Raw genomic sequence first — 16,384 nt, 5'->3', positions numbered from 1 at the left:
TCCGGACCGCGAAGATGGTGAGGTTCGAGATGATGATGATGAGTATATGGCGGAGTGGGATAACTATCAAGTTCAGAATCCATCTCCTTCTCCAGTAACATCATGAGATTCTCCTCCTGTGGACATTGCGAGTTTCCATCAGCTGATGGATAGAGCGGCTCAACGTTTTAAGTTGCCAAGAGTCCAGAGAGAAGAGGATTGCTTCCTCTATGATTTTAAAAACCAACCATTTAAATAAGTCCATACGGTTCCTATTATTGACTTTATCTGGACTGAAGGGGTGAAGTTGATGCAGACCCCAAATTCACTACCGGCACAGATGCCCCGATTGGAAAAGAAATGTAAGGCGCCTGTTGGTACTCGAGCGTGCCTTATTGGACAGTCGAAACCGGATTCGGTGGTTACGCAGGCAGCTCAGCGCCGTTCTCGGAATCCTGCGTCTACTGTTACTGCCCCACCAGATCGTGACGGTCGTCGCCTGGATGCTATAGGCTGCAAAATTTTCCACGATGGCCTCCACCACAGTGAGAGCGGCCAATGCTTTGGCTATTTTGGGTCGTTACGACCACCAGATGTGGGCAGACATGACTTCCTTTTTTTGCTTTTGTTCCTGACGCTTCAAAGGCGGAAGCCTTACAACTTCTCCAAGAAGGAGAGAGAACATCGGAGGATATTATTGACTGTGCCGTCGATATTGCCTGTACTGGTTTCCGGCAGCTCGCTGGAGCGGCTGTTCTACGCAGGCAAGGTTGGTTAGGCTCCACATCCTTTCGCCAAGAAGTGCAGGCGAAGATACTGGACATGACGTATGACGGCGAGTCAAGGAACCCTTCCATCTAGTTCGCCTTATGATACAGAAGTGTGCCGTCGAAGTGGTGCCCAAATCTCAAAGGGGGAAGGGATTTTATTCCCGTTTTTTCCTTATCATCAAGAAGAACGGGGATTGGCGGCCGATATTGGACTTGCGAGCACTAAACAAGTATCTCAAGTGCCAATCCTTCCACATGCTAACGCTGTTGGAGATCTTACGCTTACTCGCAATGGGAGATTTCATGGCAACTATCGATCTCCAAGACGCCTACTTCCATGTCCCTATTCTTCCACGACATCGGAAGTACTTACGATTACGCGTGGGAAGGAAGGACTTCCAGTTCAAAGTACTACCTTTCAGCCTACGCTCCGCCCCTCGCGTCTTTACAAAGGTGTTAGCTCCTGTGGTAGCTTATCTGCGTCTCCAGGGTGTCCAGATCTTTCCATACCTGGACGACTGCCTCCTAAAATCACAGTCTCGCACGCAGTTGCTTCAGGATACATGCCTTTGTCAGGAAGTATTTCGCTCCCTCGGACTTTCTATCAACACCGAAAAGTCCCAATTACATCCAGCTCTCTGCAAGAATTTTCTAGGAGCCACATTGGATACAACTCTTGCAAAAGCATTTGTGTCTCAGGAGCGTCAACAAAAGATACTTCAATTGGTGTCTCTTCTACAGACAAAACAGTCCGTTTCAGTCCAACCATTAAAATCATTTCTAGGGATGGCTTCATCGTGCATTGCACTGATCCCAAATTGCAGACTACGGACACGCCCCATTCAAGAAGAATTGGATGGACAGTGGCGTCAGGTCACCGGTTCCTTCAACGACATAGTCTGTGTAACCGCTCGCATGAGGGCGGCTCTCAAATGGTGGGCGCAGCCATCCAATCTTTCGACAGGAACTTCGTTCCTTTCCATCACTCCGGAACTTACTCTAACTACGGACGCCTCATTGGAAGGATGGGGTGCATATCTTCAAGGCCCGTCCATAAAGGGCAAGTGGACTCTGCCTCAGAGAGCCTGGCACATCCACAGGCTGGAGTTGATGGCCATTTTTCTAGCGCTCAAGTCATTTCATCCATTGATTCAAGGGGAGTCAGTCCTTATTCAAATGAACAACACAACCAGCATGCATTATATAAACAAGCAGGGAGGAACAAAATCTCCAATCTTGTCTCAACTGGCGCAGTCGTCTGGGACTGGGCTCTAAGTCACCACATCACTCTTACCGCAGTTTGTCTTCCAGGTGTCTCCAACATCCTAGCGGATTCCCTCAGCAGGTCCACGTCATCGACCCACGAGTGGGAGTTACATCAACCAACACTCGAGTTGATTTTTCGGCGATGGGGTCGTCCGTCGCTGGATCTCTTTGCCACACCAGAGAACCGGAAATGCCCATCTTACGCAAGCTGGCGTCCCCACCGAGGGTCACAGGGCAATGCCCTTTTGATCAATTGGTGCAATCTGTTTGCTTACGCTTTTCCTCCGATCCCTCTGGTGCCAGGAGTATTGTGGAAGTTGCGGAGGCAGCCTTGCCACATTCTTCTGATCGCTCCCAGATGGCCTCGACAGGCATGGTTCTCGGAGCTGCTTCTTCTATCCCAGTGCGAGCCCATCCTTCTTCAGCCTCGGATGGACCTCCTCACGATGGACAAGGGCCAGATTTGCCATCCGGACCCCTCTTCTCTGAGTTTGTCAGCTTGGAACCTGAGCACCTTGAATTTGCCCATCTAACCATCCCGCCAGACTGTAAAGACATTCTCGCTCAGGCCAGATCTCCGTCAACTGTTAAAACCTACAAGCTTAAATGGAAAAGGTTCTGCCATTGGTGCGCAGCTGCTGGTGTCCACCCCCTTCGTTCCACGCCTGCGCAGCTCCTCCCGTTCTTTTTGCAACTGGCTCAGTCCGGACTTTCTCATTCAACTTTGAAAGTTTTTCTGGCGGCAATTTCACGCTTCTGCCAGGATGGCTCCACCTCACTCTGTTCTTCCAGGATTATACGTCAATTTTTCAAAGGATTGTTCCACAAATTCCCACCAATTCGGCGCCCTCCTCCTACTTGGCACCGTAACATCATTTTAGCACAACTAATGAAGGCACCATTCGAACCTATACACAAGGCAGACTTGAAGTTTCTCACTTGGAAGGTTGCTCTTCTCCTTGCGCTGACATCATCACGTCGCGTAAGTGATATTCATGCCTTCACTATAAATCCTCCTTTTCTGTAATTTCAGCCGGACTGTGTAGTACTTCGCACTAATCCCACCTTCCTGCCTAAGGTGCCTTCGGATTTCCACATCAACGAACCTGTTTTCTTAAAGACTTTCTTTGCTAATCCACAGTCTCCAGCGGAGCAGCGCTTGCACTCCTTGGACATTAAAAGGTGCTTAAAGTTTTACATCAGCAGAACAGCCCCTTTTCGCAAAGCTGATCAACTGTTCATAGCTTATGGACGTTTCCACAAAGGGCATCCAGTTACCAAACCTACGATTGCTCGTTGGGTTTCCTCGACCATCGCTTTCTGCCATCAGGAGGCAGGCAAGCCTCTACAGTCTTAAGTGAGGGCCCATTCCACCAGGGTGATGTCGTCTTCAACTGCCCTGTTCGCCGGTGTGCCGCTGCATCAGATCTGCAGAGCAGTCACGTGGTCCAGCAGGCACACGTTTACGAAACACTACTGCCTGGGTGACATCAATGAAGCAGATAATGTAGTGGGACAGGCTGTGCTTCGCAATCTTTTTCAATAAGGTGAGCCTCTGTCTTCCTGCCTCCATTATGGTTTACCTTTTTGCTGTATGATTTGCATGACTAGATATATTTGGTCTTATAAGTCTGTTCATGTGTATCATGACTTGGAAGCCTTTTTCGGCTATTACTGCTTTCTATTCTATATTCAAGCATGTGAATCTATGAAAGACACCCTAATACTTGAGAAGAACAATTGTTACTTACCTGTAAACAGGTGGTTCTCCAGTATTGGTGTCTTTCATAGATTCACATGTGACCCACCCACCTCCCCTCAGAGTCTCTCTTCTCCTCATAGACTCTATGGTCACTCTTGTGCTACGAAAATCTGAGGTACTGAGCTCTGAGGAGAAGGTTCTGGAGGGCTGCTGGTGCTTGATTGCCTACAGTATAGACCAACATAATGACAGGAATAGACTACAATTGTCTTTTCTCTCTTCGTGTATTCCTATGTGGAATTATGTCTAGGCTTTTACTGCCTTTTTTCTAAGGTATATTTCATGTGATATGTTTTTACATTTACATATTATGAGTATGTTATTGCTATTTTATTTACCGTGGGACTCCAACTCCGACGACGGGGAATATTCAAGCATGTGAATCTATAAAAAACACCAATACTGGAGAACCACCTGTTGACAGGTAAGTAACAATTGTTCTTCTGCTCTGGGGCAGCAAGGCAGTAAAAGCCTAGACATAATTCCACATAGGAATACACGAAGAGAGAAAAGACACTTCTGCTCTGGGGCAGCAAGGCCCTGAGTGCCTCCGGTCCAGGGCACAAAGGAAGGAGAATGGGACTGAGGGCAAACATACACATTATACTTTTATCAACCAGTGACAGTGGGTAGCTTGAGTTTATATGCCAGTGCTTCAGCTCCCTATGCACACCCATATGATTAAGTGGGTACACCAAGTTGGTGAGCAGAGTACAGCTACTGAAGCTCTGACCAATGATTGAGTCTGTTTTGGGTGCACTTTTTTCACAAATACATGTTGCTTGCCAATTCCTTGAGTTGGGCCAATTCCTGATCAGTCAGTATAACAATACCAGGTCTTAAATACAGACATATATATTTTTGCAGTTTTATATACAGCTAACTTGGCCCATTAGAGCTTTTACATGAGCACCAGATTACATTATACATTTTGGGGAGCAAAGGAAGATTAGGTGACTTACGCTGAATCGCAGGACAGTGAGCCCAGGGCAGTTCTAGAACTTGTAAGTCCAGTGGGTCGCTCACTACTTATCCTACCAGCGTGTAGCCCCGATGCGTTGTGGTCCTTGTAGTCAGCATCAGCGGGTGCGCCTCTGCCTGGGTCTTGAGGAAAAATCAGTCGCGTTGGCCATCCCTGGACACCGGTGTTTCGAGGTTGTTGCCTCTCGTCAGCAGGGAGTAGGAAAGTGTGAAGGGGTGCTGCGTAGGCTGCCAAAAATATTTTCAGGTTTGGTACCGCTCGTGGCACGTAGGAGCGTAACCCGGGCTCGTCAGCCCCACCGGCTCAAGGGAGCCTGAATATACAAGTAAGTCCAGTGGGTCGCTCACTACTTATCCTACCAGCGTGTAGCCCCGATGCGTTGTGGTCCTTGTAGTCAGCATCAGCGGGTGCGCCTCTGCCTGGGTCTTGAGGAAAAATCAGTCGCGTTGGCCATCCCTGGACACCGGTGTTTCGAGGTTGTTGCCTCTCGTCAGCAGTTCTAGAACTTGGTACCCCATTTCCCAAGGTTGGCCACTGTGGCTGCATATCGCCCCCTTAGTAACGCCTTTTGTTTCGTGATATTAACCATTTTATTTCCGTGTCCTCAAAATCATATTTACATTTGGCAACAATACTTCAAAGAATATTTTTGTTGAAGGTGTCCAGCGTTTAAAATGATTGTACTGGTAATGTTGACACAATCTAAGCATGACAACCGATAATGTTACAGTCTGAAGAAAACATGTTCAATTGCTACACAGCAGTTGTATATTACTGTGTCCTTTGTTACTGAGAAAAATATAAAAAGGCATTGATAAAAGTGACTTTATCTCTTCAGGGCACAGTTGGCATAGAAATTCCCATTACCAATCCTACACATGAAGCACTACATCTGGATGTATTGGTGAATGGCACAGGACTTACAGGAGACTCCAGCTTTGTTCTAAGGCCCAAAGAGACTCTTTCCTACGTGGCAATCTATTCACCAGCTTATACTGGCATCTTCGAGGGAAGGTGAGTTGTATAGTACAAACGAAGGATGTTTGTCTTTAATTCACTCTTGAATTTGATAATACTGTAAAGCTCAATATCTGTTGCCACACCATTCAGAGGCACTGATGCATTATTATTTAGTATTGTATATTGTCTTGCAATTGTATGTGCTGCCAGTGTAGAAGCAAGCATTCCATGGGTCATAAATGCAAGCAAGGAAATTGCTTTGGTTGGAATGGATACTACCTACCTCCAAGCACGGCTGGCATAGGTAAGAGCGGTGGGGAGGGGCGGGGTGGGGTCAAAAGTTGACAGATGACGGGATAGGTAAAATGAAAAAATATATATATATTAAAACCACTTATCTTGTGCTTGCTGCATCCCCAATGCGGGGAGCGCAAGGTAAGGGGTTATATTTCTTTTTTTATTTCATTTTATCTATCCCGTCGTCTGTCGACTTACCCACCCTGTCCAGCCCCTACCCGCCTCACCGATCTTACCTGTGCCAGCCACGCGTACCTACCTACCTCCCTTAGGGGTAAGCAATCATCTCAACCCAGTGAGAGACAAAGCTAGGGAATCTGAGGTAGACTAACATAACCGGACAAGGTCATGAATAAGGGGAGGACAGTGATTTTTTACAGTGGCGGTATTAATAATCCTCTTTGTCCCTCTAAGCCCAGTAGTACACAGGTTTTGAGAAAAACTCTCCCACTCTCATGGTTTAAGTTGGCCAAAAATTGCCCAAGAATGATTCTTCTATCCTAGTGAGTTCTGGATTTTATTATCCCTACCCACTCCTTGATAGATTCTGTTGGTACACGGCTGATTCGAGAGTTGCCTGACTTACAGGCGACCCAAGCCTTCAAACCCATTTTTGGGTGCCCATGGTTTTTGTTGAGGTGTGACCAAGGTCAAAGGATTCCCAGCAGGGACAAAACACTAGCTGGTTCCCTTGCTATGTAAATACAGAATTTGTTGTTCATTTGAATGTATTTTAATAATGATAATATTTTCCTATGCTAATGTGTAATGGCTCTTCTATTTGGTCCTGCCTGCCCGCAAGGGTGGGCATAGAAAGGAAATGTGTTCATTTTACACTCACAAAGCTGCTTTGTGACTGCCATTGAATAATGTGACATTCTATCTTGCCTTACTCTATGTTCTCTTATAATAAACATTTCTACGTGACTTTGATTCAGGATCAGTGAGTGGCTGGCAGGAGCCAATACCATTGCATGAGTGAGCGTACTATGTAATGAGAGCAGCGGGTTTGCAAATAGTCTTAGTGCTCATGATAGAGGCCCCTAAGGGCTGCTTTATCTTTATGTTTATCTTCTCTAGATTATAATGCCTTTATATCACCAGTCTTTATTGCTCAAATACCTGTGTTATGAACTTGAAAAAACTGAAATGCTGAATATTTTCATTGCAAGGTGGGCCACCTTTCCGAAAAGTGTATTTTTGTTGTTCATGGAACAATTATTGTACCATGAAAAGCATTATAATTAGATTTATTCTAGGATCACTTGGGCTGCTATCTAAGCAGCCGTCTACACATGTAACTAGACGAGAAGCTAGACAGTCTGAAGAACCGGGTTATTTAAGACCCAGCGGCGCCAGGGGCACGCCCAAAGTCTTCAGGTATCACCTGTCTTAGAACACAGAGACACGGGACTCTTCTTGGTGGCGTCAAAGATCAAATTTATTGGCTGCAGCCAGTTACAGAGATCCTAGAAGTACAACACGGTGTATGTTCTCAGGAGACTGCTCAACTTTACAAAGCAAGCCATCCCTTTTTAAAGAAAAAATTGTGCTTCAGGCAAACATTCCTTATTTATAGTTTGACCACTCACATGTTTCCACGACAAAAAGCAGGAGCATGATGACAAGCCCATTTGTCAGTTTGTCCAACCCATAATCAATCATTGGTTAAACTTAACATTTTTCATCAGACTGGTCGAACGGACCCATAATAAAAACAGGCACATCCCCATCATAAATAGGCCATAAAGAAGGAGCAGAAACAGATGAGAAGCAAGATAGAAAGGTGTGTGCGTATACCATAAAATCAGCAATGTCCTGCTCTTTGATCTCTATCTTGACCAGCTAGAGGGCAAGAACTGGTTTGGCAAGGTCAGCTTCAGGCAGCAGGGTCAGTTCACTTCAGGTCAAACAGGAGTCAGCACAAACTCAAGCTAAGGTGCACGTGTCCCAGAGACTTGTTCAGCCACAGTCATAGGCCTATGTGAGGGCAACCACAAAATGGCTGCCATGCACAAAATGGAACCCAAGGGTTTCAGAACGAAATCGTCAAATACACAGTGAATCCATCAATGTAACATGACGGAAACACTCATGCTTGCTGAGCTCACTGTTTACGGTTCGCTGTTACCAAATTCGTAACAGAACCACGACCATTATGACCCAGGGTCAGAATTCACGGAACCTCAGACCCTCCTTTTGCCCTTACATAGGCAATAACCTAAACTCACGTCAATCTGAATCCAGGTCTATACTCATCAGATCATCAAGATGTTGCTGTAGCATCATCCTAGTACTTAGTAACTCTCTCTGGACAGGTCACCTCGAACACGAAGTAGCACAAAGGCCACATATAGCAGGAGTACACTGTACGCAAAGACAGAACAGGAAAAGGATAGCTAATACCATCCCAATGATCATCAGAATCTTCCATCCCCAGGTGGATAACAGTTCCCAGAACCATCCCATCAACGACCAATCTCCTTTATCCATATGTACAGATTCAGAGATCTTATGTAACTTGGAAATGGCTTGGTACACTGTCGGAGCGTTGTCTGGAATGAAAACACAGCAGCTCGATTGAATCAATTTACATACCCCTCCTCTATCTGCAAGTATGACATCTAACGCAACCCTGTTCTGAAGAGTCATGAGGCGATCCGACTGGAGCTCAGCAGTCAAGTTACTAAGGGCACCGGCAGTTTCAACTATGGTGGACTCAACCACTCTCGTCAATCGCCGTATGTTCCTGCTGTTAACCATAGGTCCTCAAAACGGCAGAAAACCCTTCAGAAAATCTCCCGATTCTTGTCCTGCAGTATCTTCCTTACTGAAGACACCTCTAACAACTCTCGTCTTGTGATGATCTGCCGCAGCTGTATACGTAGGAGACAACAGGAACGAGACAAAACATGTGCCCGAGAAATCAGGGGGCAACCATGTGTATGCTCTATCGTAACAGATGAAATAGGTACCCTTAGCTGCTAGGAACGATGGGGAAGTCTGGGACGCAAAAACATACGTCTCAGTGCAAACACTCTTCCCTAACTGAGCTCTCGGATTCTTGCCATTTCCTTGCAGACAGTAATGACCCTGATGGGGTACAATCCAAATCGGAGAGGATCTTTTCACTCGCTGGTTCTCACTCAGACTAGCTCCATATCCAGTAATGTTCCATCGAATATACGCTAGTGTCTCATCTTTCGGGATTGTCTCATAGGAACTAGCTCCTTTAATCATATCGACTATTCCCTTAACTAGAGCACTATTCTTTGGATTGTCTTTCACAGAACGTTGGGGGTAGACTTCACGAGCATAGATGAACATCGTTCTGTATGCCCACACGGAACCGTTATAGCTGAATGGCAGAACCAGGTAAGGAATACCTTTATCTGTAGTATGGGGCATAAGAAGTTTTTTTCGTGAAAACTTTTTTTTATAAAAAAGAAGAACATGTATATTCACAGACTTTATATCACGCTTTAAATCATTTAAAAAGTGTGCTCTGTTACACTTATAACTCCTATCTAACAATTCCGGGTTACGGTTTCTAATTCAGAGTCACACCTGGTTCAAACAATATTTGTGTATTCACATTAAATAAATCAAAACAATACAATTCATTAATAATTAATAAGTCCTATTTGTCGACGCGTTTCGGTGCGTAGATTGCATTTGCGGCACCTTCCTCAGGACAGACGTAATTAAAACAAACGTGATAGCTTCTTTCTAAAAGGGAAAAAATAAGTATAATCAATATATTTTCCTAAAGAGAGTTTTTACTCTAGTTGTGGGCTAGTTTACAAGTGGTTACTTATTAATATATTGGGTCCCCTTACTTGAAATTTTAGGGATTTCAGTCCTTGTATTGATCTTTCAGGACTGCTTTATTCCTATATGGCGTTACGTTTCTCCTTGGTAGCGCCAAAATCTTATTCTTTTATTGACTTTCTAAAAAAAGAAAAGCAGGGAATTACGCACCATGCTGGCGATAATGGTATTGGCTAGTGCATCCATATTTCATAATTTACTCACTTGTAGAGATTTTATATATCCCTTTAAAATATGGGTGTCTGTCAAAGCTGGTACTGTTTTCCAGTCTGGCCCACAAGCGTTTTGGTGGTATTACTTTGCCACATACATTTGATAATGTTACTGCGCCTGTAGACAACACATTAATTAATTAAAAAGTTTTTAGCCTACTTATTTGGGTAGGTTTGGCTTAGGGGAGTAATTTGGCTGATACTCACCTGGCAATTTAATACTCAATGCTTACACTCTGGCTCTTTCTTTATTACACCCTCTCCAGTGGTGTCTGTCAACCTGTATTTGGAGTGACATAGTGGTGTATTTAAGTATCATCACCTCCATTATTTTCACCATGTTCTAATATCCCTATCTTCTATGCTTCTAGGGCAATTGGTATGTCATACATACCTTGTTTATTTGACGGGTTTGGCATAAGTCCAGAGTGCGCCTTGACTTTTTGTTTGGAGCGATAATCTTTCTTTGGTCTGTTCTTTTACCTGAAAGGTTAATAGAACATTTTAAGATGGAAACAGTGACGTGTTGATATTTTGTCTGTATATTACATCTGCCGCCTTAATATGGGCATCTACTGTTTACTTTTCGCCCAATATCTCGCTCTCTTAAAATGAAGTTTCATTTTAAGAGAGCGAGATATTGGGCGAAAAGTAAACAGTAGATGCCCATATTAAGGCGGCAGATGTAATATACAGACAAAATATCAACACGTCACTGTTTCCATCTTAAAATGTTCTATTAACCTTTCAGGTAAAAGAACAGACCAAAGAAAGATTATCGCTCCAAACAAAAAGTCAAGGCGCACTCTGGACTTATGCCAAACCCGTCAAATAAACAAGGTATGTATGACATACCAATTGCCCTAGAAGCATAGAAGATAGGGATATTAGAACATGGTGAAAATAATGGAGGTGATGATACTTAAATACACCACTATGTCACTCCAAATACAGGTTGACAGACACCACTGGAGAGGGTGTAATAAAGAAAGAGCCAGAGTGTAAGCATTGAGTATTAAATTGCCAGGTGAGTATCAGCCAAATTACTCCCCTAAGCCAAACCTACCCAAATAAGTAGGCTAAAAACTTTTTAATTAATTAATGTGTTGTCTACAGGCGCAGTAACATTATCAAATGTATGTGGCAAAGTAATACCACCAAAACGCTTGTGGGCCAGACTGGAAAACAGTACCAGCTTTGACAGACACCCATATTTTAAAGGGATATATAAAATCTCTACAAGTGAGTAAATTATGAAATATGGATGCACTAGCCAATACCATTATCTCCAGCATGGTGCGTAATTCCCTGCTTTTCTTTTTTTAGAAAGTCAATAAAAGAATAAGATTTTGGCGCTACCAAGGAGAAACGTAACGCCATATAGGAATAAAGCAGTCCTGAAAGATCAATACAAGGACTGAAATCCCTAAAATTTCAAGTAAGGGGACCCAATATATTAATAAGTAACCACTTGTAAACTAGCCCACAACTAGAGTAAAAACTCTCTTTAGGAAAATATATTGATTATACTTATTTTTTCCCTTTTAGAAAGAAGCTATCACGTTTGTTTTAATTACGTCTGTCCTGAGGAAGGTGCCGCAAATGCAATCTACGCACCGAAACGCGTCGACAAATAGGACTTATTAATTATTAATGAATTGTATTGTTTTGATTTATTTAATGTGAATACACAAATATTGTTTGAACCAGGTGTGACTCTGAATTAGAAACCGTAACCCGGAATTGTTAGATAGGAGTTATAAGTGTAACAGAGCACACTTTTTAAATGATTTAAAGCGTGATATAAAGTCTGTGAATATACATGTTCTTCTTTTTTATAAAAAAAAGTTTTCACGAAAAAAACATTTTAAATAAAAAACTTTGAGAGTAACCAAAATGACATTCTAGTGTGGCGTACTAATGTTGAAAAACTGCTTAAAACCCAAAAGTAACACCAAATGAGTTAAATGTGTAGGCCTGTTGGTCACTTATAGAAAGACTAATACACAGAAAGGATTTCTTTTTTGTTAAAACTGTTGATACCCAGTCCTTTCTGGTCCCTGGGAAACTCTCTACCTTTTGAGATTGTATGGGGCATAAGGCCACACACCCAACAATTTGTAGTGTTCACTACTAGCTGGTGTTGGTGCAGAAGCTGAACAAAGGAGTTATTAACGAATTCCAATCTCCTAATGGACTCATGTTCAGGCAGAGGATGAAAAGAATGCGAAGAAACAGTAGAAGAAGGTATGGGTTGTGTAGTGGGTGCAAACGTCACTTGAAAGGAGAATATAATATATCCCATCAAGAACATCATCAAGCTAAGTAACATGAAAAGACATAATATCAAAAAACACTTTCTACTCATAATTCGGCACATTTTTCTCTTAAAACTCATTTCTTCAACAGGTCTCTCCATCTCAAAAAACTCCATCCTCTAACCGTGCTGCTCGCGGCTTTTGGGTCTTCCGTGCTAAGAAATGCGTCTGTCAGTCCAGGGAACGCCCTAGGACCAACCAGAACCGTCAACCTTATGTCTTCGGCTTGCACTCCCAAGTCTTTACACCGCGACCCTACAGCTGAACCCGGATGGCGGTTCGAAAAACAAAAATCGGCCAAAACAGTTTCTCAGATGGGAGAGCTGAAAAAATAGTAAAAAGGAAAATTTCTTATTTTATTTGTCCCATGACTCTTGGTTGCAAATTATAACGGCCTTTATCGGGCAATGTCTGGTCAAGGAATAAAAGTTCAGGATCAGTAGTGTCTAGTCGAACTGACGGTGGCACAGCTTCTTGCAGAAGATTGTCGCTTTCACGCTCAGAACTCGTCCCAATTAAACGTGCATCGCTAAAAGGCAGAAAACGAGGCACAGCGTCAGTTTCTGAATCAGGAATGCCCTCCTGGACCCACTGGTCGTACGGCAGAGGCAAAGGAACCCTCTTACAATGTACGCCGTGGATCCAGTTTTTCTTCCCTTGCACTCGTACTGCAGATCGCGTAGACAATAGCACCAAGTAGGGACCAGTCCAACGGGGCTGATCGTCCTTTGTCCGCTGAAAATTCTTCACGAAAACCCAGGAGCCAGGATCGATGGCGTGTCCTGGATCTTCAGGAGCCTGAGGAAATGTGTCATGAACCTGTTGGTGTAAGACACGCAATTTAGCCGTCAAATCATACAGATAGTCAAGCAATACAGGGTGTTCAATCTCGCTGAATTTCGTCGGCCTCGGCACTCCCCATATGTTTTCCGGGCGACCAAAAACTATTTCATAGGGACTAAGTCCCACTCGAGAATGTACAGTCATCCTTGTTGACAGAAGTGCTAATGGCAAAGCATCAGGCCATTTAAGACCAGAGCTCGCCTGTATCTTGGCCAATTTCAACTTAAGGGTGCGATTATAGCACTCAACTAAACCAGCTGATTGGGGGTGATTTGCAGCATGGAATTTCTGACGAATTCCTAAACCATCACATACTCTCTTCATCACTTGACCCACAAATTCACTCCCATTGTCACTCCAGACCATTCTCGGCAAACCGTACCTAGGGAAAAACTCCTTAACAAGGGCATTAGCTGTGGACAAGGCAGTATTATCTTTCAGGGGATATGCTTCTACCCATCTTGAAAAGGCACAAACAACCACGAGTACATATTTCAAATTGTTGCACCTCTCCATGTGGATGAAATCTAGCTGCAAAACCTCGAACGGATACGTCGGAGGCGCAAAATGACCAGCTGGAGTTGGAGTTCCCTTGCCAGGATTGTACATCAGACAATCCATACAATTTTTGACCACATTCTCTGCACACTTAGGAATTCCAGCATTTTGCCATACTGGAGCCAACAACTTACAAATCCATTTCGTACTGATATGAGCCATTCCATGCGCCATTGTAACCACTGCCAGCACGTACGCATCGGGTAACAATCATCGCTGATGCTCTGACAACTCAACCCAACAACCATTCGAATCCAATTTACCCGTACTCTCTCTCCATACGCTCAACTCTTTCTCTGTAGCTTCAGCTTGAATTGACTTCACACTCTCTATCGTATCTTCACACATTCCTCTATCCGGAACCCATCTCGCCGGACCCGCAACATACATTCGACTCATCACATCCCTTGCCGCTTCCTTCGCAACTTCATCTGCAAACGCATTACCAGGACCAACGTCATCGGTAACCTTCTTATGTGCACTGCATTTCACGATCGCAACTTGCAACGGCAAAGTAAGTGACTCAAGGAGTTCATTTACCAACTGACCATGCTGAATCTTAGCTCCATGCGAAGTCAGAAAACCACGCTCTTTCCACAATCGTCCAAAACTATGAGCCACACCAAACGCATACTGGCTATCAGTGTACACAGTCACTCGTTTCCCTTTTGACAACACACACGCTCTTGTCAATGCAATCAGCCCTGCTGCTTGAGCTGAGTTATGTGGGATACGTGTAGCTTCAACAATCGTATGCAAAGTCGTAACAGCATATGCCACAGTCGTATCACCATTCGGGAGCTTGAAGCACGAACCATCTACCCATAAGGTACCATCACACTTTGAAAGAGGAGTGTCCCTAAGGTCTATTGTCCCTTTCGTTTCCTCCTCTGTCCTAAGAAAACCATCATGCTGTTCAGAAACATCTGTCTCCGCTGCAATCGGCAACAACGTAGCTGGATTCAATGTGTTGCATCTCTTTATGTGCACATGACTCGCTAAAAGTGTCAACTCATAACCTGACAATCGAGCACTAGTTAAGTGCTGTGTCTTGGTCCTGTTTAACAAGGTATCCACTGCATTTGGAACCATCACAATCAACGTATTATCCATCACCAAACCAGCAGACTGTTGACTGGAAACAGCTGCTGCCGCTGTGGCTCTCAAACAACTCGGCAACGCTCTAGCTACCGGATCCAACGTCGACGAGAAATACGTGCATGGACGCTGCTTGTCCCCAAAAGATTGTGTCAACACTGACAACGCACATCCCTCTCTCTCGTGCACATACAACGTAAACGGCTTGCTATAGTCTGGAGTACCCAACACAGGAGCCGAACACAATGCATCACGTAATTCCGAAAAACTTTTCTGACAATCGTCAGACCACGGGAGGGGATTCGGTATATCTTTACAAGTCAATGCAAACAGAGGTTTGGCCAGCAGAGAAAAATTTGGTATCCATTGTCTGCAATATGACGTGATACCCAAGAAAGCACACACTTCTCTCTGTGTGCTTGGTACAGTCATTCGCGAATTCGTTCTGGGGTCAACCTTCTTCCCTCCTTTGACAAGAGATGACCTAAGTAGGTCACCTCTTGGCAACAATACTGCAACTTGGAAGGTGACACTTTATGATGCAAGTCCGACAAATGTCGCAACAAAGAAAGAGTAGCTTCTTTACAAGTTTTCTCATCGTCAGCGGCCACTAACAGATCGTCCACATACTGAATAAGAGCAGCACCAGCAGGCAACACAAGAGTATCAAGTTGACCTTTCAAAGCCTGGCTATAGATAGAAGGACTCTCACAATAGCCTTGAGGAGCTCTTTTAAACCGGAAGCTTCGGCCTCCTAAAGAGAAGCCAAAAATATCTCTACTCTCCTCAGCAATTGGAATACTGAAGAAAGCATTTTTCAAGTCGATGACTGAAAACCAAGTAGCTGAAGCAGGAATCAAAGTCAACAAAGCAGTAAGACAACTGGAAACTGTGGCACGACGATTTTGTTAACCTCTCTAAGATCGATCACAAACCTGTAAATGGGTGGCTGAGAAGAGTCAGTGCGTTTCAAGACAGGCAAAACAGGACTGTTGCACACATTACCTCTCGTCTCTTCAATCACATCTTTCTCTATTAGATCATAGATGATCGCTAACAATGCTCTTTCACCATCACTAGAAATCCGATATTGGGGAATGCGTGGCAATTTAACATTTGCTTTAAGCGTTACAACGTAAGGTGGAATCTCCAAAAGACCCACATCATTAGGACCAGTAGCCCAAAGAGTATCAGGGAGAGAAGACAATTCTGTCGGAAGTTGATCCTTCGACAAATACATCGGAGAGATCACCTTCTTACCCAATGTAAGCTGTACTCCCGAAGGAGAACAATACAACGTCACATACAACCTTTTCAACAGATCCAATCCCAACAAGTTCTCACCACAACCTGTCGTCAGAATAAGGGGTGCTTCAAATTCACGAGGTCCAACAGAAAGAGATAAAGGACTAGAAATCGGGTTTCTAACTGGGGCGCCAGAAAAACCTACTGAAACATTCGTTAAGCCAGACAAAGGTGCGCCAGGGAGTCTAGAGTGCATAATAGAA

General features: G+C 44.1%; 1 protein-coding gene across 1 annotated transcript in view; it reads left to right on the top strand.

Annotated features, from left to right (window-relative positions):
* Window positions 1–16,384, top strand: part of CFAP47 (cilia and flagella associated protein 47) — a 2,858,849-nt gene that overhangs the window by 1,680,476 nt on the left and 1,161,989 nt on the right. The window contains exon 52 of the mRNA XM_078657910.1: window positions 5,598–5,773. Within this exon, the coding sequence (XP_078514036.1) occupies window positions 5,598–5,773 (176 nt within the window). The remainder of the gene's footprint in view (window positions 1–5,597; window positions 5,774–16,384) is intronic.

This window comes from Lissotriton helveticus, chromosome 8 (genome assembly GCF_964261635.1).
Source record: "Lissotriton helveticus chromosome 8, aLisHel1.1, whole genome shotgun sequence".
Classification (NCBI taxonomy): domain Eukaryota; kingdom Metazoa; phylum Chordata; class Amphibia; order Caudata; family Salamandridae; genus Lissotriton; species Lissotriton helveticus.
This window is presented reverse-complemented; position numbering and strand designations above follow the sequence as displayed.